Here is a 23,949-nt window from a genome sequence, read left to right on the forward strand (position 1 = left end):
TCCCCCCTCTTATAATGGCGGCGGTCTGCGATTTTTTGCAGGACTGCGACGGACAGATCGGACCCCTAACTGACATTTTTGACACTTTTGGGGGTACCAGTGACATTACTACAGTAATCAGTGCTAAAAATATGCACTGTTACTGTAAAAATGACACTGGCAGGGAAGGGGTTAACAGTACTGGTGATCAAGGGGTTAAACGTGACCCTAGGGGCGTGATTCTAACTGTGGGGGGGGGGGGGGCATGACTTGTGAAGTCATCACAGAGACATGCGATCCTATATAGCAGGATCACATGACAGCTGTGATAACTTCAGGGAGAAGAATGGACAGCTGTGTTTACATCAGCTGTCCGTCCTTCTCTGTCAGTGGCGGGAGATCGCGAGTGGAGCCGCCAGCCACACGCACTAGCTTCCCCGCTGTCGAGCGGGGGTGTGAGCGCGCCTCTGGTGTTGCGCAATCGCCGCCTAGCTCCTCCCAGGCGAGCGCCGTACATATACGGGCTTTTGCCTGGGAGCGCCAGCCTGCCGCAGTACATCTGCGGCGGCTGGGCCTAAAGTGTTTAAAAAGTGGGAGGCACATATACAAACTATTGTAATTCCTATACCTTTCACCTAATTTGGATGTAAATACCCTCAAATTAAAGCTGAAAGTCTGCAGATAAAGCACATCTTGTTTGTTTAATTTCAAATCCATTGCGGTGGTGTATAGAGCCAAAAAGATTAGAAATGTGTCAATGTCCCATTATTTATGGACCTGACTGTATATACTAGATCAGAAAGAACTGGACATAATCTCCTTATAGGAGGTGGAGTAGGTAAAGGAGAACCAGCAGGCCAATATCCTATATAGTAGATGATAAATCTTGAAGTGGTATATGTGGTCAACTACTTTAATCCATTGCTGTATGTTGGGAATAGCAGATTGTTTCTAAAACCTAGGGATATGAGATTTTGGAGCACCTCTTTTCTATTGGAAAGAATTTCCTGTTAATTCAAGGAGCAATGGGAAATTGCTTCAGTTAGGACCAAGACAAGATTTGTTTTTTTGTAGAGTGGGTGAAAAACGTACCCCCACTCTGTGTATGTGTGTTACGGGGAAAGGAAGTGGGGAAAATCTCCCACAATGGTGTAAGGGACAGAAATGGAAACCTGGCAGAAATAATAACTTGTTCCAACACTGTCCAAAACGAAAGAACAAAAAATTGGCTGCAGTTAGGCTTCACGTTAAAATTTTAGTACTGTATACTACCATTGCTATTGTACCATCAAAATCATAAAGGGTTTTATGGGTTTTGGTTGAACTTTGTAAAATATTAATATATAACACTTTGATTACAACTTGAAATGATACTAAAGCGGAACTTTAGACTATAAGATTAAAATTGGTGGACAGACAAGATTTTTAATGCATTAGAGACATGCTTTGTCTCTTCTGAATTAAAGCTACTTATCTGCCTGTCCGCCCTTGTAAAGTGAACTGTGCACGCGCTTAATATGCCAAATCTGGCTGATTTCCCACGCATGCATGGAACTGACGTCAGCCAATGACATCGGCCAGCAGGACTGCTGTCTAGAGACCCAGAAGCCAGTCATCTGAAGATATCAGCAGACGGGCAGGGGAACTTTGGGGATGCCACATTGCTGGAGCTGAGGGGAGTATTGTTCCATAATTATTATAATGAAATGACAATAAGAGCTGTGATTTTCATTTGCAGATAGCTCTGTAAATCTCTGAAATTAGGAATGAACAGAGCTTACCCTTTTATAGCATGTGCTTGCCTTGTTCCAAGGCACCTACTGTTATTTCTGTCAACTCTCTCCTCCCTCTGCAATTTGCATGAGTCACTTCTGACCGGTAATGCGGAAACCACAGAATCCCGGGAGACAGCCCTGCCCCCCAACACATAGATGGTGACAACCTCAGCTGAGCATGTTTCCCTACTAGACTGTGTAGATGAGGGTGTGTCTACTCCTTCCCCTCAGGTCTTAGATTACACTCCTCTCCCTGTTCTATGCGGTGCAGTGTGACATAATTTCCCCACCCTCTGCATTTTACAGCTGTATACTTACTATTCCTTGGTCCTCTGCCATTCCTCTGCCATTCCAATTGCCTGATGCTGTAAAGAGAGATCCCTTCTTGGTGGGAATCTGCTGTTTATTTGTCATTGCCCATGTAAATGTTACCATGTTATTTCATTGTTGATGGGCAAAAAAAAAATACTTCCATGTTTGTTCATTATTATGTTTTGGTTTCACCTGTGCTAATAAAGCCTTTTATTTATCACTTGTATTTAGGATTCAGATAGAAATATTTAAAAGCATATCACACCTAAAAGAAACAACAATGACACTACATTATCTGGTTGTGCTGGCCAGGAAAAAAAGGACTTTCTTTCTGGTGAATTACAGTTTTTTGTCGAAAATGTGCTTATCAAAATTAAAGCTGAAATCCAGGTATGGATTTTTTTTTGCATAGTTGCATTGGTCCAGCTGTTTTGTTATGGCTATTTTGGTGATTTTTATAGCATAGATATGTGAATTGTTACATTTTAGACCATAAATTGTTTAGAAGCTAAGATTCTGCTATTGATACGCTAACTAACCTGTTGCAGGAAATGATGATACATAAAGTGAAAGTGGAAAGTTGGTTTGGGCAACCATGTTTTCAAGACAAAGGAGCACTAGGAATAGTTGTTTGCAGGACTCTGAGAAGAAAGGAGCCATAAGAAGACTCCATCAAAGGAAGGCCCAAGTTAAATAGATGTTTATTACACTTATTGCATACATTGTAAATGCTTATTTCTTACGAAGAATGAATAACTTGTGCATGTTGTCATATTTTGTAATATCTGTCAGTCTGGTACAATATTCATATAATTGTAGAAGTTTGTATGTGCAGAATTTGTTTAGAAAAAGCACATTAATACACTATAGAGGTTTCTAGGCTTAATTGCTTTACTGCAAAGTGAACTTAATTGATGCAGAGCAAAACAATTGGGGGCTCATCCGGGATTGTCACATCAACTAAAGCCAAACTGTTTTCTGAGGTGTTTTCTGTTGCTTTATAGGAAAAATGTTGTATAGCCTATTAAGGAAAAGCAACACTACAGATGTTTCTGTGCAAACTACCTATCTGGGCCAGAGACAGTAAGTGAACGTTTGTTGTAAGGGAGCTTGATAGGTATGCTTCTACTTTGAACAGAGCTTGGGGTGATGGAGTCTCAGATTTTTCTTCAGCATTTAGTCTTCAAAGTTTTGGGTTCAGTAAAGGGGAGGTGCAGGCAGTGGCTGTGTTTGGTTTGCACTTCATGCATACTCTACACGCAGAATCTGAAAAGAGGAAGATGGCAGGGGGTAGAACGAGACTTGTTGAAAGGGCAGTTTGCAGTGGCTATTAGGTGTTTGCAAGACACTGCAAGCAAGGCAATATATTTATTAAGTAGGGCACTCAAAAGTGAAACCTGACGTGGCTTTGAAGCATATTTAAACCACAACAGACAAAGCAGAAGATCTGAATGAGCGGTGTACAGCCCCCATAATCAAGCCTAATGATGCCCTAGCAAAGGAAAAAGGCCCAAAGCCTGAAAGCAGAAGTAGGACATATGCCACTGTTACTTCTCATAATCAGGAAGCTATGATTCTGATCATCTCAAATTGTGATGGCCGAGTTGAATCAGACAATAGGAAGACAAAGGCTATAATCTTCAGGAGATTAAATGTGGTTTACTTAAGGTGGGAGTCCCCAGAGGGGACATAAATGGGATTACTACACCAGCTTTGCTTAAGAGGTGGAAGCAAGTGGCTGAGAAATGGTAGATTTAGTCACACTAGGAGTTTTTGCCCAAGTTAAGTAGATGTTTAGTTTACTTATTGAATACATTTTACATGCTTATTTGTTAGGGAGGATGGATAGCTTGTTCATGTTGTAGGCATATTGTGTAATATCTGTCAGCTTAATACTATATTGCCATAATTGTATTAGTTTGTATGTACAGCATTTATTTAGTAAAAGCATTAATACATTACAGAGGTTTCTAAGCTTCCTTGGTTCACTGCAAAGTGACCTTAATAGACGCAAAAAAATACCAGCTTGTACCAATGTATGTATGCATTTGTCATATCTGTGACTGCTATTCCAATGGTCACCCCTGTCTTATGGGTCCCTGCTGCATAGTGAACACAGGTTGTTACTAGTTTGGCATGGGCACCATTCCCAGAGCGCCTTGCATTTTTATTAATGGGTGTTCTCTGATTGGATGAAGTGTTCTTGGGCAAGAAGCAGTACTGCCATTATAAGACAATTTTGAAAAGAAGAAAAGCTGTGTATTTTTTCTTAGATATGTAGCAAGAAAGATGACCTAAGGGCCTAATATATTTAGTAAGGAAAAATCTGTTAAATATGTAAAAAATGTTACTAAAATGTGAACTTCCGGAAAGTCGTAAAGTGTGAAAAAGCTGTCATAGTAGATTTGCCTCTGAATCTACCAGGCTTGATTTGGAAAATGCTGCCACCCTCTCCCTCCATAGTAGGTAATCCACAATAAAGAGTATTCCCGTTCTTGAGGGTAATGAAGGGGCTGCATCAAAGTTTCCAAATTATGGCTCCCCAACTGCAGTGGTAACATCATTGTAGGATTGGGATATCATCATTACTTTTCCCAACATTGAACGTTCAGCACCTTTTATTATTTTCTAAAGTTTACAGATAAATTCTGCCACCAATGTAATATGTGAAGTAAGCTCATTCTAATGGCTGGTCCACACTAGCGCGACTTGTCAGGCGACTTGTCAGCCTGACAAGTCGCGCTCCCTCGCGGTCCATTATCCACTACAGGACCCGTTCTAATAGGAGCGACACAAGTCCCTGCAAGTCGCTCCGAAGTCGTGGTGCACAGTAATGCACAAGTCGCCCCCGAAGTAGTAAGGAGTCGTGTCGCCTTAGTGTGAACCGACTCTAAAAGTCAACTATATTTTGTTTCAGAATTGTATGCGAATATTTAGAACAACAACAGAATTATAATAAAATGAACAAACATTCAGAACAGTTTATTTCTGTAATAACTTGAACAGAACAGACAGAAGGCTGATAGTTCCAATCATTATGCTCAGAGGATCATATACAAGTTATGGTGCATGGAAAATTAGGGCAAATACTGTTCTCAACATAGCAACCGCATTCAAAACTGTTAAAATTACTTTCTTTCAGTTGATGTTTTATATGGACATTTAAAAAGATGAGTTTGAAATACAGGCGAGAAACATGATGAACTCTTTTCAGTGAGCACTGCCCATATTGCATTGGAACTAAAAACACTGTCCGATATTTTTTCTGATGTCCAATAGAAAAGGATTAGCGGCCATATTGCTGTTGCTGGTGTAGTTGCATTGCTACAGCAGAAGATACATAGACCTGCAATAGGGACAAACTACAAATGGAATACAAAGAACATGTCCACAGGCTACAAGCCACTCTAACGTCACAGACATCACAATGCAGTTACTGCTGGGTTTATTGGCCTTTAACATCTAAAACACTCCCATATACTGAATGCTGGGCATTTGTTCAAGATCTGTTCATAATGCTTCATAAAGGGAAACTTAAAAACCACATGTTCTTATCAACATTTTTACCAGTACTCTCTGTTAAGCACATCAATAGGGTCCAAGGTGTACAACGAAAGATCTTTTGGTGTGATCCTACAATATAAGCCTATATGCATGATTTCAGGTATAATATCAGAGTGTACATTCAATGGGCCAAATATCACGTAAAAGACTGTATTTTATATTACTTTGACAGATGCCAGCACATTGTTTTTGAGGAGAGTACATAAAAGACAGAAACATGATAATTTAATCTTACAAAATATGATACATAGATGAAATACAGTGCACTTAAATATCTAAGTGTCAACATTTTGTTAAATACTGTAAATACTGCACTTTTTCCAAATGTTCCAACAAGTCCATTGTGCTTAAAGATGGCTTCCTGTTAAACAGAATACATTGCAGAACTGAAATACTTTCAATGAAACTGATTTTACAACAGATCACATACTTTCACAGACACGTCAACATTATAACATTTACCGATGAGAAAATAAGTTATTTCTCATTAGTTCACAGTGCGAAAAATGGAGTATGGTCAGTCTTATAGAAGGCTCTTTGTTATTTAAGCCAATAGCGGTAAAGTCTTGAAACTGGATGCAGTGTTTTGATTGGAGACAATGAAAAGCAACACTTCACATGATGGCAGGAATTATACACATGTTACTTCTTCATGGGTACTGTCTCAGAGACCTCCGTCTCCTGTTGTAGAAATGCCTGAGACCATGTTGCCGTGAAAAATTCATCATGTAATTTTGTTTGCGAGTACTGTGAAAAGTAAGGTGAAATTATGATAGAGAACATGCATAGCAATATTCCTTAAACATTTCTCTACCATTTTAAAAAAAACATATCAATCAATGTGAATCATTGCAGTTCCAAATCCAAAACCCCTCCACAGTAAGATAGGAAAATACTGAATAAATAATCCTAATAGTCATGGTGACTATATACTCAGAACACAGATAGACAAAAAGAGTAGAAAACAGTAACTCCAATGTACACTTGTTTTGCATGTGAGAATGGGTTAAAAGTGGAACTCTGGTTATTAAAAAAACAAAAAGTCAAAACAATAAAAGAATGCCCCGCCCCTCCCCAAATATTGCTCTTTTTTCTTTTTAATGCATTCAACATACAATAATACTAATCTTACTCCATGAGCTTTAAGTGTGACCTAACAGACTTTTAAAATAATTGACTGTAGGTGAGAGCAGCTCTGAGCATAGGAAAAAATAATAGTTGTTAGGCCATTTGAAGGAGGCAGTTTCCAAGGTGTACCATGAATGGACCAGAACATACCATACATAGACAGTATCCACAGAAAGGAACATCTATGCTTCTCCTCCCCCTCCCTTCAAGCTCAGACACTAACAGAATTTGTAACTCTTCTCCACTCCATCCAAAATGTAAGAAAATGGTTGGAGTAAGGTTTTATGCAAAAGTCTTCTAGTTGTTATCTATTTTATATACCACAAAAAGAACACCCTTTACACCCAATGCACCAACAACTAACACACTCTGTCCATGCCACCAAACTTCAGATCAGTTTAGTCACTCATGAGGTTCTCTGCTTTCTATTAGTTATGTGCAGGCACAATGGATTTGTTTTTTTTACTAGCAGGCAATGCAAAGTGCAACAGTCAATTACAAATTGTAAGTAAAAATAACTAATAAAGAATGATCTCTTAACTAATCTGTCTAATATAATATATTGGGTTGCCAAGTGTTACCATGAGTCCATTAGAATTCAAGATTTTAATACTAGTGTGGTCTACAGCAAGGTTTGTTATTTGTGCACTGGACACATAGTGCTATTTTACTTTTTTCTGTTAGAACTTTATCAAAATGCCACAATTTACATTTCTTTTTTTCAAATTCTTTATTAAAACAGAGAATATAAAACTTGAAACTCAGTCAAAATGTACACACAGTACAGCAATGCAATCCTTGAGGTACCACAATTTACATTTCATTCAGTTCTATTGCTGGCAATGTGATGCAAAGGTTTGGATTGCATCATACACTTTTACTGCATACTTTTTTTCAGCCTACCGTGTTGTGGTGGCGTTAAATGGCCTTATAGAGAGCAAGGCTTGTTGCCTTTTCTTGCATTGGGACTGTGTTGGGAGTGTATACATTACTTTATTCAACCTTATATGGGGTGGTGTAAACTGGCCTCATAGGAAACAAGGCATTTACCTTGTCTTTTATTGGGACTGTGTTGGGCAAAGCTACCCAGCACAATCCAAAATCACCTGGTGTGAACAAGCTCTTAACTACTTGCCGACCGTCGCACGACTATTTACTGCGGCGGTCAGCCCCGTACAGGCAAAGTGATGTAGTACTACGTCGCTCGCCTGAGAGCCTCTAGGGGGCGAGCTCCCACCCCCGCTTGCTCCCTGACATGTCCGCGCTTGTGACCGACGGACCCGATGTCCGCCGGTCACTCGCGATCTCCCGGTGCAGAGGGAGAAAGGCAGACGTCTAATGTAAACAAAGCCACCTGTCATTCTCCCTGATCTAACTGCAGAGATCATACGATCCTGCTATGTCTCTGTGGTTACATCACTAGCCACACCCCTTTACAGTTAGAAGCACGCCCCTAGGGACACACTTAACCCCTGAATCACCAATAAAGTTAACCCCTTCCCTGCCAGTGCCATTTTTACAGTAACAGTGCATATGTATAAAACCGTTTACTGTAGTAATGTCACTGGTACCCCCAAAAATGTCAAAAATGTCAGTCAAGGGTCCGATCTGTCCGCTGCAATGTCGCAGTCCCGCAAAAAAAATCGCAGATCGCCGCCATTACTCGTTAAAAAAAACAATAAAAATTACAAAAATCTTTCCCTTAGTTAGTGAACGCAATAACTTTTGCGCAAACCAATCAAAATACGCTTATTGCGATTTTTTTTACCAAACATATGTAGCAGAAAACAAATTGGCGTAAAATGGTGCAAAATTTTGATTTTTACATTTTTTTTGGGGAATTTCATATAAAAAATGTGAAAAATATTGTTATTTTTTCAAAATTGTCGCTCTTTTTTTGTTTATAGCGCAACAAGTAAAAATTGCACAGGTGATCAAATACCACCAAAAGAAAGCTCTGTTTGTGGGAAAAAAAGGACGTCAACTTCATTTGGGTACAGCTTCGCACGACCGCGCAATTTTCCGTTAAACTCACGCAGTGCCGAATCGCAGAATAGGGCCTGGTCAGGAAGGGGGTAAAATCTTCCAGGGCTGAAGTGGTTAAAGTGGTTCTAAAGGCTTAACATTTTTTAACCACTTGCCAACCAGGCCAATTCTGACATTTCTTTCATATATGTAAAAATCAGTGTTTTTTGCTAGAAAATTACCCAGAACCCCCAAATATTAAATTTATCTATTATATATATATATATATATATATATATATATATATATATATCATTTTATTTTTAGCAGAGACCCTAGGCAATAAAATGGTGGTTGTGGCATCTTTTTATGTCAAATAATATTTGCGCAGCGATTTTTGCAAACGTGTTTTTTTGGGGAAATAAATAAATAAATAAATACATTTTAAAAAAAACCCAAACACAAGATTTACCTACATTTTTTTGTATAATGTGAAAGATGTTACACTGAGTAAATAGATACCTAACATGTTATGCTCTAAAATTGTACATGCTTGTGAAATGGCGACAAACTAGGATACTTAAAAATCTCCATAGGCGACACATTAAAACATTTTATAGGTTACCAGTTTAGTGTTACAGAGGAGGGCTTGGGTTAGAATTGTTGCTCTTGCAATGTTTGCAGCAATACCTCACATGTGTGGTTTGAATGCAGTTTACATATGCGTTCCCTTCTGCGGGGGATGGGGGCGCTTAAAATTTTTTTTACATTTTTTTTTATTTTTACATTTTCTCTTTAAATATATATTTTTTATCACTTTAATTCATATTCCAAGGAATGTAAACATCCCCTGTAATAGGAATAGAGCATGACAGGTCCTCTTTATGCAGAGATCCAGGGTCTATAAGTCCCCAGATCTCTCCTCTATGCTGGAAAGCCAGAGATCAAAAAAAAAAAAAAAAAAAAAGAAACTATCTCAGGCTTTTCAGCGAAAAAAAGGGCAGTGTAACATCTGCTGGTGCCAGAAGTGACGTCATGACGAAGATTCCGGCCTCTGAGGGTCATAGAGATCACACCGGAGAAACTGGAGAAGCCCTGGAGGGCGACATAAGGGGTGGGGGGAATTCGGTATTCCCCTCCCAAAGCCTGTAAAAGCATTTAAGCAGCTATGATGGCTTTTAAATATGAAAAAACTTTCCACGCTATTCCTGTGTATAAACCACCTATTACTCAACTCTATATACTATAGTAAGCAGCTAGCACCAATATGCATCCAACCACCTGTACAAAATGCAATAAATACAAACCCGATTCCGAAAAAGTTGGGACACTGTACAAATTGTGAATAAAAACAGAATGTAATGATGTGGAAGTTTCAAATTTCAATATTTTATTCAAAATACAACATAGATGACATATCAAATGTTTAAACTGAGAAAAATTATCATTTTAAAAGGAAAAATACGTTAATTTTAAATTTCATGGCATCAACACATCTCAAAAAAGTTGGAACGAGGCCATGTTTACCACTGTGTGGCATCCCATCTTCTTTTTATAACAGTGTGCAAACGTCTGGGGACTGAGGAGACAAGTTGCTCAAGTTTAGGAATAGGAATGTTGTCCCATTCTTGTCTAATACAGGCTTCTAGTTGCTTAACTGTCTTAGGTCTTCTTTGTCGCATCTTCCTCTTTATAATGTGCCAAATGTTTTCTATGGGTGAAAGATCTGGACTGCAGGCTGGCCATTTCAGTATCCTGATCCTTCTTCTATGCAGCCATGATGCTGTAATTGATGCAGTATGTGATCTGGCATTGTCATGTTGGAAAATGCAAGGTCTTCCCTGAAAGAGACGACGTCTGGATGGGAGCATATGTTGTTCTAGAACTTGGATATACCTTTCAGCATTGATGGTGCCTTTCCAGATGTGTAAGCTGCTCATGCCACACGCACTAATGTAACCCCATACCATCAGAGATGCAGGCTTCTGAACTGAGCGCTGATATCAACTTGGGTTGTCCTTGTCCACTTTAGTCCGGATGACATGGTGTCCCAGTTTTCCAAAAAGAACTTCAAATTTTGATTAGTCTGACCACAGAACAGTTTTCCACTTTGCCACAGTCCATTTTAAATGAGCCTTGGCCCAGAGAAAACGCCTGCGCTTCTGAATCATGTTTAGATATGGCTTCTGTTTTGGCCTATAGAGTTTTAGCCGGCAACGGCGAATGGCGTGGTGGATTGTGTTCATGACAATGTTTTCTGGAAGTATTCCTGAGCCCATGTTGTGATTTCCATTACAGTAGCATTCCTGTATGTGATGCAGTGCCGTCTAAGGTCCCGAAGAGCACGGGCATCCAGTATGGTTTTCTGGCCTTGACCCTTACGCACAGAGATTGTTAAAGATTCTCTGAATCTTTGGATGATATTATGCACTGTAGATGATGATAACTTCAAACTCTTTGCAATTTTTCTCTGAGAAACTCCTTTCTGATATTGCTCCACTATTTTTCGCCGTAGCATTGGGAGAATTGGTGATCCTCTGCACATCTTGACTTCTGAGAGACACTGCCACTCTGAGAGGTTCTTTTTATACCCAATCATGTTGCCAATTGACCTAATAAGTTGCAAATTGGTCCTCAAGCTGTTCCTTATATGTACATTTAACTTTTACGCCCTGTTATTGCTACCTGTTCCAACTTTTTTGGAATATGTAGTATATGTAAAATGGAATATGGAAAATGAGCCAATATTTGGCATGACATTTCAAAATGTCTCACTTTCAACATTTAATATGTTATCTATATTATATTGTGAATAAAATATAAGTTTATGAGATTTGTAAATTAGTCCATTCCTTTTTTACTCACAATTTGTACACAGTCCCAAGTCTTTTGGAATTGGGTTTATATATATATATAGGTACAAAAAAATTGCAGCGCTCTCCTTCAATAAAGTGCATTTACATTACAGTGCGTAAATTTTTTTTTAAAAACTGTTTAAAATTCATCTATATATAATAAGTTTACGTGAGTCCATCTTTTCTTTTAAATATATATATATATACAGTCCATTAATAAATGATTCAATGTCCGTCAAAAAAAGGTTGCAGTCCCATACAACAGAAACTCTTCAGCAATTGCCTCTGATCACCACAGTGCCCTTCACCCCACCTATGGGTGTCTTCTCACCTGCTTGACTGGACCTCTCCAATTAACCACTTGCCGACCACTTACTATATACAGTCAGGTCCATAAATATTGGGACATCGACACAATTCTAATCTTTTTGGCTCTATACACCACCGCAATGGAATTGAAATGAAACAAACAAGATGTGCTTTAACTGCAGATTTTCAGCTTTAATTTGAGGGTATTTACATCCTAATCAGGTGAACAGTGTAGGAATTACAACAGTTTGTATATGTGCCTCCCACTTTTTAAGGGACCAAAAGTAATGGGACAGATTAACAATCATAAATCAAACTTTCACTTTTTAATACTGGGTTGCAAATCCTTTGCAGTCAATTACAGCCTGAAGTTTGGAACGCATAGACATCACCAGACGCTGGGTTTCATCCCTGGTGATGCTCTGCCAGGCCTCTACTGCAAATGTCTTCAGTTCCTGCTTGTTCTTGGGGCATTTTCCCTTCAGTTTTGTCTTCAACGAGTGAAATGCATGCTCAATCGGATTCAGGTCAGGTGATTGACTTGGCCATTGCATAACATTCCACTTCTTTCCCTTAAAAAACTCTTTGGTTGCATTTGCAGTATACTTCAGGTCATTGTCCATCTGCACTGTGAAGCGCAATGATTTCTCAAGCATTTGGCTGAATATGAGCAGATAATATTGCCCGAAACACTTCAGAATTCATCCTGCTGCTTTTGTCAGCAGTCACATCATCAATAAATACAAGAGAACCAGTTCCATCGGCAGCCATACATGCCCACGGCCATGGCACTACCACCACCATGCTTCACTGATGAGGTGGTATGCTTTGGATCATGAGCAGTTCCTTTACTTCTCCATACTCTTCTCTTCCCATCACTCTGGTACAAGTTGATCTAGGTCTCATCTGTCCATAGGATGTTGTTCCAGAACTGTGAAGGCTTTTTTAGATGTTGTTTGGCCAACTCTAATCTGGCCTTCCTGTTTTTGAGGCTCACCAATGGTTTACATCTTATGGTAAACCCTCTGTATTCACTCTGGTGAAGTCTTCTCTTGATTGCCGACTTTGACACACATACATCTACCTCCTGGAGAGTGTACTTGATTTGGCCAACTGATGGGTGTTTTCTTCACCAGGGAAAGAATTCTTCGGTCATCCACCACAGTTGTTTTCCGTGGTCTTCCGGGTCTTTTGGTGTTGCTGAGCTCACCGGTGTGTTCTTTCTTTTTAAGGATGTTCCAAACAGTTGATTTGGCCACACCTAATGTTTTTGCTACCTCTCTGATTGGTTTGTTTTGTTTTTTCAGCCTAATGATGGCTTGCTTCACTGCTAGTGACAGCTCTTTGGATCTCATATTGAGAGTTGACAGCAACAGATTCCAAATGCAAATAGCACACTTGAAATGAACTCTGGACCTTTTATCTGCTCCTTGTAAATGGGATAATGAGGGAATAACACACACACCTGGCCATGGAACAGCTGAGCAGCCAATTGTCCCATTACTTTTGGTCCCTTAAAAAGTGGGAGGCATATATGCAAACTGTTGTAATTCCTACACTGTTCACCTGATTTGGATGTAAATACCCTCAAATTAAAGCTGAAAGTCTGCAGTTAAAACACATCTTGTTTGTTTCATTTCAAATCCATTGTGGTGGTGTATAGAGCCAAAAAGATTAGAATTGTGTTGATGTCCCATTATTTATGGACCTGACTGTATATATATATATATATATATATATATATATATATATATATATATATATAGGCGGCAGGGTGGCTCGTACAGGCATGTACAGGCAACGTATGGATATTTTGTTTGCTTGGTGGCAGCTACGGGGCGAGTGCGCCCCACTGGCGGCGTGCTTCCGCCCCCGATCGTCAGTGGGGAAGCCGATGCGTGTATCAGGCGGCTCCGATTGCCACCTGACACCCACGATTGCTCCCCGCTGAAAGAGGATGGTCGGCTGTTGTAAACACAGGCGACCGTTCTTCTCCCTGAAATGGTCATAGAGCCCATGTGATCCTTCTATCTATGTAGGATCACATGTCTCTATGGTCATTTCAGAAGCTACGCCCCCGCCCCCCCCCACAGTTAGAATCACTACCCTAGGCTCACATTTAACCCCTTGATCCCTCACAGGGTTAACCCCTTCCCTGTCAGTGTCATTATTACAGTAACAGTGCATATTTTTAGCAACATTTATAAAAATGTCGCAGTCTCGCAAAAAATCGCAGATCGCCGCCATTACTAGTAAAAAAAAAACAATAAAAATTACATAAATCTTTCCCGTAGTTAGTAGATGGGATAACTTTTGCGCAAATCAAAATACGCTTATTGCGATTTTTTTTACCAAAAATATGTATCAGAAAACAAATTGGCCTAAAAAATTAAAAAATTTTGATTTTTAAATTTTATTTTTAAGAATGTCATATAGCGGAATGTAAATAGAATTAAAAAAAAATTTTTCGCGCTAGTGTGATAAGTGAAATAATGATAAATGTCAGCAGCCAACACAAAATCAACCAACAATGACTCAAATTAATAATAAAACGTAAAAGTGTAGCGCTAAAAGTAAAAAATGATAAATAGTGTCCAAATGAATAAACAGCTGATAATCACAATACTGTGTATATGAGAAAAAAGGAAAAACAATAGTGTCCAAATGAATGAGCCATTGAAAAACACTATTGTTTTTCCTTTTTTCTCATATACACAGTATTGTGATTATCAGCTGTTTATTCATTTGCACACTATTTATAATTTTTTACTTTTAGAGCTACACTTTTACGTTTTAATATAGCAGAATGTGAAAAATATTGTTTTTTTTTTCAAAATTGTCGCTCTTTTTTTGTTTATAGCGCAAAAGATAAAAATCGCACCAAAAGAAAGCTCTATTTGTGCGAAAAAAAGGACGTCAATTTTAATTGGGTATAGCGTTGCACGACCGCGCAATTGTCCATTAAAGTAACACAGTGCTGAATCGCAAAATACGGCCTGGTCATTAAGGGGGCAAATCCTTCCGGTCTTAAAGTGGTTAAAGGAGGTCTATATGCGCTTTGCAGTGTTTTAAGTGGCACTGCTCCCACTGGCTGTACACTCCAAATCCGTAGCTCTCAGCAGCTCTCAGCGTGGTGCCAATCATATAGGAGTATTTATTTCCATATAAAAATCCACACACATTTCAGAAGTAAAAAACGAGCATTTCACAATACAATCCTCTGCATACACAGCTCCACCTACAGTAATCCCAGCATCATTTAGTCACCGCCCACCTCACACGTAGCGCCCAATGGGCTTTCTCAAAGGTTCAGGCTCAACCTGAACCCTTGAGAAAGCCTACTGGGTGCTACGCGCTGGGTGGGCAGTGAGGTAATCACTCTGTGACTGTGATTGGATAATTTATTCATGGACTGCATATACTGTATATTTAAAAGAGAAGATGGACTCACATAAATGTATTATATATAGATCATTTTTACACTGTTTTTAGATATTTATTTATGCACTATAATTTGAATGCACTTTATTGAAGGAGAGCACTGCATTTTTTTTGTGACTATATGATGGCTTTTACATTGCACGGAATTGCCGGCTGCAGACATCATTCAGATATCTCCACTTTAATCTAAGGACGTTATTTGATGGCCTATGATGGGCAAGTGGTTGAGGTGCACAGAAAACCTTCTGTGCATTGGTTCCCCCCCCCCCTAGCCCCCCCGACTTACCTATGCCCGATCTCAATCTAGCGCTGTGCCCAAAAGCAGTGACTCCCACTGGTTCCTGCTGCTGTTAATCAAATCCTGTGACGAGGAAGCAAGGGACAGGGCCGAGCTTCACTGTCTATACATACAGGCAGCATGCCTTAGGATCAAGCCCACAGGAGTGCCCCCACAAGAAGAGGCATCCTGTGGGGGCACTTGCTGAAGAAATGAAGCCAGGAGCACCAGCGGGGGACTGCAGAAGAGGAGAATTGGGGTTGCTTAGCATTGCACAAAGCAGGTAAGTGACTTTTTTTTTTAAAGATTTAAAATCACTTTAAAGAAAACCATTAGTTTGTACAAGGTGGTCCTCATATAAGGTACATTGTAGATAGAGTTTTCTGGGTAATGTCACCAAAATACTGCCACTTTTCCCCAAACAATTGTAGCACTACTACTCACCTTATGTTAACAACTTTTTTTTTTTTTTTTTTTTTTTTTTTAGTTTTGTCTTATTTGTATCATGTGATAGTAGTGGGTTTTTAGGCAGAGAATATCTTTCCCAGATTGAAATACATTTTATGATAATTGTGTAGTGGGCCTTGAAGCAGTGACTATAGCAGTATAAAATAAATTATAAAAAATGTATGTAAAGTAGATGAGCTTGCTTGCAATTTCTCTATTGTATTATGAATATAGCGCTGCAAAATCCTGAACCTCAATTCATAATCTAAAGTGTTCAATCTAGTAAACACAGAAAACGAAAGATATAAATATTAGGCTAACAAGGATATAATTCAATGGTTGCTTGGAATAAGTATATACTACATGCAAAAAACACCAGTAAATAGTCACCTTTATATATAGTGTTCACACGTTAGACTGTGATGACTGATGTATAGCGAGTGTGAAACAGATGTGGCAACCACACCAAGGCAGAGCAACTCAGAAGCCCAATGTGACAATTATATGCTATCTACTGAATTAAAGGATAAGTGAATCCAAACAGAACATTTCAGTTTTGAGTGGGGATGGCTATTGCAATCACTCTCCAGATTCCTTGGCTTCCTAGCAACCACATACAGTATTTTCCTCATACATCCAAATGTTTATTTTACATTGTAGAAGACTCCCTTCCTTGAATTTGTATTGATTGCTGCTTCTGGTGTTGTGGGGCTCCCCAACACAGTGTGGGAAACTGCACAGGAGCTTCGTTTTTGCTTGTGGTTTTTACTATTTATGTATTGACCCTTTTGGGGAACAACTCTTTTATCCAATAAACCATTTTTTATGATACTACACTACGAGGAGTCCGCATCCCTCTCTCTTTGTTTTTTTTTGGGATTGCCCTACACAGTATCCACCTAGTAGGACTCATTGGGAGGACAAGCTGCACCTAGATCACAGAGATTGAATAAGCCTGTTTGGATCTCTACTTGCCATATGGTAAGAGGGATCAACTCCATCTGGTGAGTGTGAATTTCTGCCATTTATCAACATGGAGGGTGTCACTATCACTGTACCCAGGAATATCTGTCCTGTGGGAAGATTGTGTTCACTTGGTGGGATATCCTTAAAGGATCCAGTATACAGTTATTGTTGGACTTTTTGGACTTTTATATTTAAATTTTGTTATCACGTTTTTTTGTGCACTATGATCTTTTGGGGAGTTTTCATTCTTTTCCATACTATTTGCACTTATTAATTGTTCATATGTTCAGAGCAGTTTATTGTTTTTATTCACTTTCGCTGTGTTTGAGAATTAATTAGCATTTGAGCTTGCGCTGCTGATTGCATATAAAGTTGCGGTAATTTTTACTTATTCCACTACTACCTAATTCATATCTCCAACAGTCTGGCGTTTGAAGGGACTGACCAAGTCCCTTGTGCAACCTCACTTGTCCTTCTTTTTGATCTGATATGTAAACCTCTATACGAAATGCATTATTTTACTACTAATTGTTATTCTGCACTAACTTTTTTATCCAACCTCTTTATTACTGCATTTGTTATATTGAAAAATTAACATAAAGGAAACATATAGGTCAAAAAAAGCACTTGTATGGTTTGGCCAATCATTTTCTGCATATCAGATCGATGTGGTCTGTGCAACAGGGGTATGGCATGAACAAATCCTTTGCCTAAATACTGTGTGCTAAAACGTGGCCCTTTTTATCATTTCAGAAAGTTGGGAGGAGATTTTTATTTGACATATTTATTATGCATGAAATATACTTGATCTCCATTATGAGATTTACAGTATTACCACTAGACACACACAGAAAACCAGAACACTTACCTTACTCTATTGTAGAACCAATGCAAGCAAATAATGAAATATAACACAAGTTAAAAAATGCCTTTCTATGCATGCAGCACTGTGATTACTCATAAAAGACGGATGACGTTTAGAGGCAATAAACGATTTTTCATCTCTTATGAAAAGAGAAATTGGAAACATTACGGTTGTAATAACGGCAGTCATAATATTTGCGACTCAATGCCATGCAGTATTTGCTCACAATACAGAGATGTACTAAACATTCATGAAGTAATGGCAGATGTCTGTAGGTGACAGTGAGATCCTGTTTAATGTTTGCTTTAATTTTGTGTACAGTTAACGTTTTACACAATAGTACTATAAACACGCATTGCAAACGGCCATATATAAACAGAAGTATCTCAAACAGATTGAAGCTGTAAATTATTAGAACTGTCTGAACTTTTAGCAGAATCACATCATACAGAAACCAGTTTTCCACCAGGAACAAGACCTTGCGCAATTGTTAGTGTGCAAGTGTCACGTTTATTAGCCATTTACATTGTCTATTACTTAGGGCTTCGACATATTGCAATGGTTTCCGGATGCACATGCAAATATTGTGTGATTTGTTTCACTGGTGCAGTGGACAACGAGGTGTTTAGGGAACAGTTAAGAGAAGGATGATGTGCAAATGATGCATACAGGCAGTTCCAGCAATTTACAAGTGCATATACATATATAGTGGTGGTTTTTAGAAGGACCTGGAGTGTTCATCACATCAAGCGTCAGCTCAGAAGATTGTTCATACATATGTAAAAGGAGGAGCAAACTAGTGTTAGCTGTTCCATATAACAATGGTCTGCAGATGACGAAAAAGGGGAAGTCTCCAAATTGTACACACTGATAAGCACTACATTTACTAAACTTGTGCTTGATTTTAAAATGTTCCTAAACCAGATCTAAACAACTCTTATTGTCACTTTTTGTCTCATATAAATCTATGACAAATAATCTAAAGCACCCTATTGTCATCAAATACATATATCCCTTTATATAGCATATTATATGAAGACATGTAGGTGCTTCAAAAGTACCTTAATCATAAGTACATAAGTGTTCTGACTTTTTGAATCTCATGAAGATCAATACTTGATTAAGCCACTGAACCGTGAACTATAAGCAATCTATATTTACTATTGGTGGGCACACTAAACTGTGACTAAAGCCGAGTTTAAAATCTTTATTTGCTAAATCAAAAGCAATGTTAAAGTGTATGTAATCTCTAACAATAAATATCTATTATTTGTTCCCTTGGCCTGCTAACTGCTAAATATACCAAATATACCATCAAAAGCATTTAATTCGTTCAAAAAGGTAAAATTAAAAAAAAGCTGTTCATCTAGCCAAATATCTTGTAAGCTGATCATTCCCTGAGCTCTATGCCTCTGGACTGTTATCACTTAATATTGTTCCCTGCTATCTCCATGGACTACAAAGCAGATCCTCCTGTTATGGAGAAGGGAGGAAGGTGTTATCTAGACCTAACCCAGTGTAGTCTGAACACACTCCCTTTTCTTTACATTTGTTTCTTTTTACAATTTTTTTAACACACTGTGTAACCATACTAACACTGTACTGCTCTGGGGAAGTGTTCAGGGTTTTCTTTTTTTTACACATTATAGCTGCTTATACTAGTGAATTTCATTGGTATAAGCAACCATTTTTACTTAATGAAACTGAGTCTTTTGTTGTAGTTGGCCAAAGCTAATCATATGGTACAGATGGGCTGTGATTGGATGGCCCTGTCTGTACCATCTAGCAACATAATTGTATACAATGGATGACATGAAAGGAAGCCATCCATTATTTACAATTGTCATGTGATCTGCTGTGATTGGTCACAGCGATCTCATGATACTGGCAGCGGGCCGGTATAGTGATCAGTCATCACCTGTTTTCAGTGGACACAGCCAGTGACAGATCACACTGCAGCTTGGCCCCATGGCCGCATGAGTAGCACCTTCAGAAAGGACGTTATATGACTCAGAAGGACAAAAGGCCCTCCCGGCCATCAATCTGCTATAGGCCAGGCGGGAAGGTGTTAAAAAAAGAAAAAAAGAAAAAAGAGCCTTAACATCTAAGGACTGGTAAGCTGTAATACTATTAAATTTTGATCTTGGGTTTAGATATGCTTTAAGTAATTCAACATTTGCAATGTAGTATTCTGTTTTTCATGTTGTCAATGCAAAAGTTCAGCCAAGGTTGGGAAAGTAATCGAACCTCTGCTGAACTTCCGTACTGTGTCGCCTTTGGAAAAATTTTCCTTCACATAATATTGCTTTCTAAAATGTAACTCTTAGGGCCTACTATTTAGTGGCTCTGTATTCTATTTTCCAAGAACCTGTTTCCTTTCCTGTTTTTCTGTCTCTTTATAACATCCTTTCAGGGCTCCTGATCTTCTCCTTTTCCCCTTTACTTCCACTTGTTTGGAAATGGCAGTACATGTTAGCCCATAGCCCATAGTCCCTGCTCCATGTTGGGAGCAAACAAGAGAGTGGATATGTTTTTTTACATACAATAACACCATGGAGAAAAAAGTCGGATCACAGCAGCAAAAAAAAAAAAAAAAAAAGGAATTTGTAGATTTGAAGGAGGCTGGGAGCAATATAATGTATTTTTTCTGATTTGAAAATACCTACTTGAACAGATTTTTTTTTTCTTTTAAAGCCAGAGTTTAATGTCACTTTAACTTGTAGTGCATTACAGGCATCCTCTTTAGGACACCTTCACTGCACTCAATCAGAACTTTGAAAACAACTAATCTTTTTGATTTGCAGCTGTCACCATGCAGATGTGAAGACACTCAAAATGTGCATACTCCAAGAGAAAGAAAACAAAATAATACAAAAGAAATGTTCATCTTATGTGTTTTAGTTGTGTAGTGTGATGCGAGCATGGATATTCAGGAAAACAGTTCGAAAATATTACAAATAAAAATTATCTACACATAGACTGTCTAAATATAGAGCGTAAAAACATGTCCCCAATTCCATTACAATGTTCACATGTCCCCTATTTTATTACAATATCCACAATTCAGCTACAAATTTTTCAACTGTGATAGCAGTTCACATGCTCAGTTTTCAGTGCTAAGCATTTTCTCCCTATCACATCTGAGAAACATGTGTGACTATAAAGTCACACATGTGGGCGTATACACTGTGGTAAATGACAGCCCACAAATCCTCTTCCCTTCCCAGAAAAAATCTTCTTTCACCCCCCAAATTCCACCCACCAGAACAACCCCTTTTCCAGTATAAATCCTCCCCCACCCAATTCCTTTCTACAAAACCCCCCAGCAAGAGTCCTCCTTCCCCCAAATCCCCCCTCCTAGCACCACAAATCCCCCCAAACTCCTCTTCCCAGATACGATTCTCTCCCCCTCTTCAAACGCAAATCCCCCCCCCCCACCTCACAAATCATCCTTCTAGCACAAATCCTCATCCTGGCACAAATACCTCACCCGCAAATCCTCTCCCAGCACACATTCTCATTCCCCAAACCTCCTTTTCCAGCACAAATCCTCTCCCCATTTCTATCACAAATCCAACCCCCCCCCCCCCCATTCTGGCACTAACCCTTATTCCCCTTCTTCAACTATCCCAGCACAAATCACACCTGGCAGGGGCATGCTAGCGTGGGCACCCAGGAGAATTGCTCTGCATCTCTTGAAGGATGCCCAGGGTCCCAGATGCTGCAATAGCCCCCTGTATGTCAGCTGGTATTTCTCTGATTTGGGGGGTTTGGCTCCATGTACACTGGCTGCTTCTCAACATGAGTTTAGGAGCTTTTGGCATTTTTTGCCAAGGCCCATAAACTAAACTCAATAAAAGCCCATGTGTCCATGCAAATATAGGCTTTTACCAGAGTTTAGGAGCTGCTGCGTTTAGGAGAGGAATGTTTGGTCAACGACAGCTAAACACAGCAAAAACGTGTGCAAACGCGGTAGCGCTATGTACATGCATTTTTGCCACGTTAAGTGTTTTTCCGCATCCAGGGGAGGTTAGTGCACATTAAGCCTAGTAGAATATGTGCTAGGGGGTGCTTTGGAAGGGGAGAGAGACTTCAAAACTGCCCCCCTCCTTCTAGCACAAGTCCTCTCCCCTTCCAAAGCTCTAAAGCACCCCCTAGCACATATCCTTCACCCCTCACCCTAAAATCAGTCCCAGAAGTATGAAAGTTTGTTATCTGGCCATAGCGCCCCCCCCCCCCTTTCTCAGTCACTATGCTCCCCTGTTCTTATGAATGTGTTACAGACCTCAGATGCATTACAGCAGTATAACCTCCTCCCTGCCTCGGCCTGTGTACATGAAACGTCAGAGTCACTGAGGAGCGTCAGTGCTCGTGCAAGACAGCCGGCAGGGAGAGTAATGCCTGCTGCTTTCAGAGATGCAGTTGCAGTGGGCAAGTGTAATCTTGGGCACCCTGAAAAAGATTTGCGTTAGGTGCCTGCGCTAGCGCTTCCATGTCAGGCAGGTTAGTGGAGCCAAGTGCTGGAACTTGTACTGGGATTTCGCCTTGACTCGTGGGACACCAGGATATAAATCAAATACCGGGATGGTCCCGGTGAGCTTAGGAAGGTTGGGAGGTATGCATTCATAGATTCTGTTTCATTCATAGAATCTGTAGTAATGGCATCTATGAATGGCGCCTACAATTCTATTAACCCCTGCTGCGCCAGAAGAATATGGTAGGGGAGATGGGGGGAATTGCAGGTGGAATTTACTTGAGAAAGGTGGGCACGGCAGCACCAGGGGCACATCTGGCCAAAGGTAAGTAATGTCCCTTGTGCTGATTTTTTTTTACTTTTTATTTTGCTTTAAGGATCTGTTATGGATCAACCCCCTTGTAAGAAAAGGCAAGCTGGGCCATGTAAGCTAACAATTGCACATGGGCTGTCCACATAAAACTGTAGCCAGACACAAGCCTCTGTGTAAGGGAATGTGCATTCATCTGCATAGTGCCTATATTGGTGCCAATGGGGATTTTTAATTCTCAGCTTCTGCTAGCTTTTATTTGTATTATACTTCTGTTGCTACTTCGGATTGTCATTACTGAAGATAGCAAAGGAATACATATAGGGATTGATTTATTAAAACGTAAGAGTGCAAAATCTGGTGCAGCTGTGCATGGTGGCTGATTATATTCTAACTTCAGCTTCTTCAATTAGGCTTTGACAAAAAAAAAAGTAAGCTGATTGGTTTCTGCAGAGATGCACCAGATATTGCACTCTCCAGTTTTAGTAAATCAACCCCATATTGTTTTCCATTTTTTGCTAGACAAAAATGTTATTCTTTTGGTGACATACTGTCTTGAAAAATTATTATTTTTTTTTGCAATTCTCATACATAAAGTAACAAAAACATTTTTTTTCCTGTTCTGATCAGTGTTAGTTTAAAAAAATATGGTTACTGTAGATAAAAAGTTTACATTTTATTCTATAATTTGTCTTGATTACAATTACACAAAAACAATGATTCTGCTACAAAGCACTGTAAAGTTATTTACAAATGAATGAAAGGCCTTTTTAAAAAGTCATATTGTATAATTTTTTTTTTTTTTTTTTACTCGTTTAGTTGCTTTAACCAAGAATTTTTTTTTTTTTTTTATAGCAGCTCCTGTTTTTACACATTTTGTGCTCCACGTGCCCTGTGTACTTTGATTTTTTCAGAGGGGTGTGTAGCATGCCCATTGTCCACAATTGGTTATCCTTTTGTTCATCTAGCTTTCTGTTCTTTTGTTTCTTAAGACAGAACTAAATTTGACTATACAGTATTGGTCTTCATCCACTAGGTGGATGGAGGAATCTCCTCTGCCAGGACATTGTATTCTGACAGCAGCACCAGCAGATTGGGTACAGCTGCTGATTGAGAAAAGTTTTCCAGCATGTCCATTCAAAAGAAGTTCAAACGATTTTGCTAATCTATAAAGACCTAAAGGAAAGTGAGCACAACAGTCTAATACTTATAGACTTGGATTTCAACATAGCTTGCATTGGATCAGTTTGTTTGATATGATTATGTAAAGTGCTAACACAGG

At 39.2% G+C, this 23,949-nt stretch overlaps 1 protein-coding gene across 3 annotated transcripts in view; it reads right to left on the reverse strand.

Moving 5' to 3' along the window:
- Window positions 1-5,833: 5,833 nt before the first annotated feature.
- The window catches only part of RELN (reelin), a 782,434-nt gene continuing 764,318 nt past the window's right edge, over window positions 5,834-23,949 (reverse strand). For all 3 annotated transcript variants that reach the window (XM_082254411.1, XM_082254410.1, XM_082254409.1), the window contains one exon: window positions 5,834-6,377. In XM_082254411.1, the coding sequence (XP_082110537.1) occupies window positions 6,281-6,377 (97 nt within the window). In that variant the 3' untranslated portion in view covers window positions 5,834-6,280. The remainder of the gene's footprint in view (window positions 6,378-23,949) is intronic.

Source organism: Pelophylax lessonae (assembly GCF_965119305.1).
Source record: "Pelophylax lessonae genome assembly, chromosome: 4".
In the NCBI taxonomy this organism is placed as follows: Eukaryota; Metazoa; Chordata; class Amphibia; order Anura; family Ranidae; genus Pelophylax; species Pelophylax lessonae.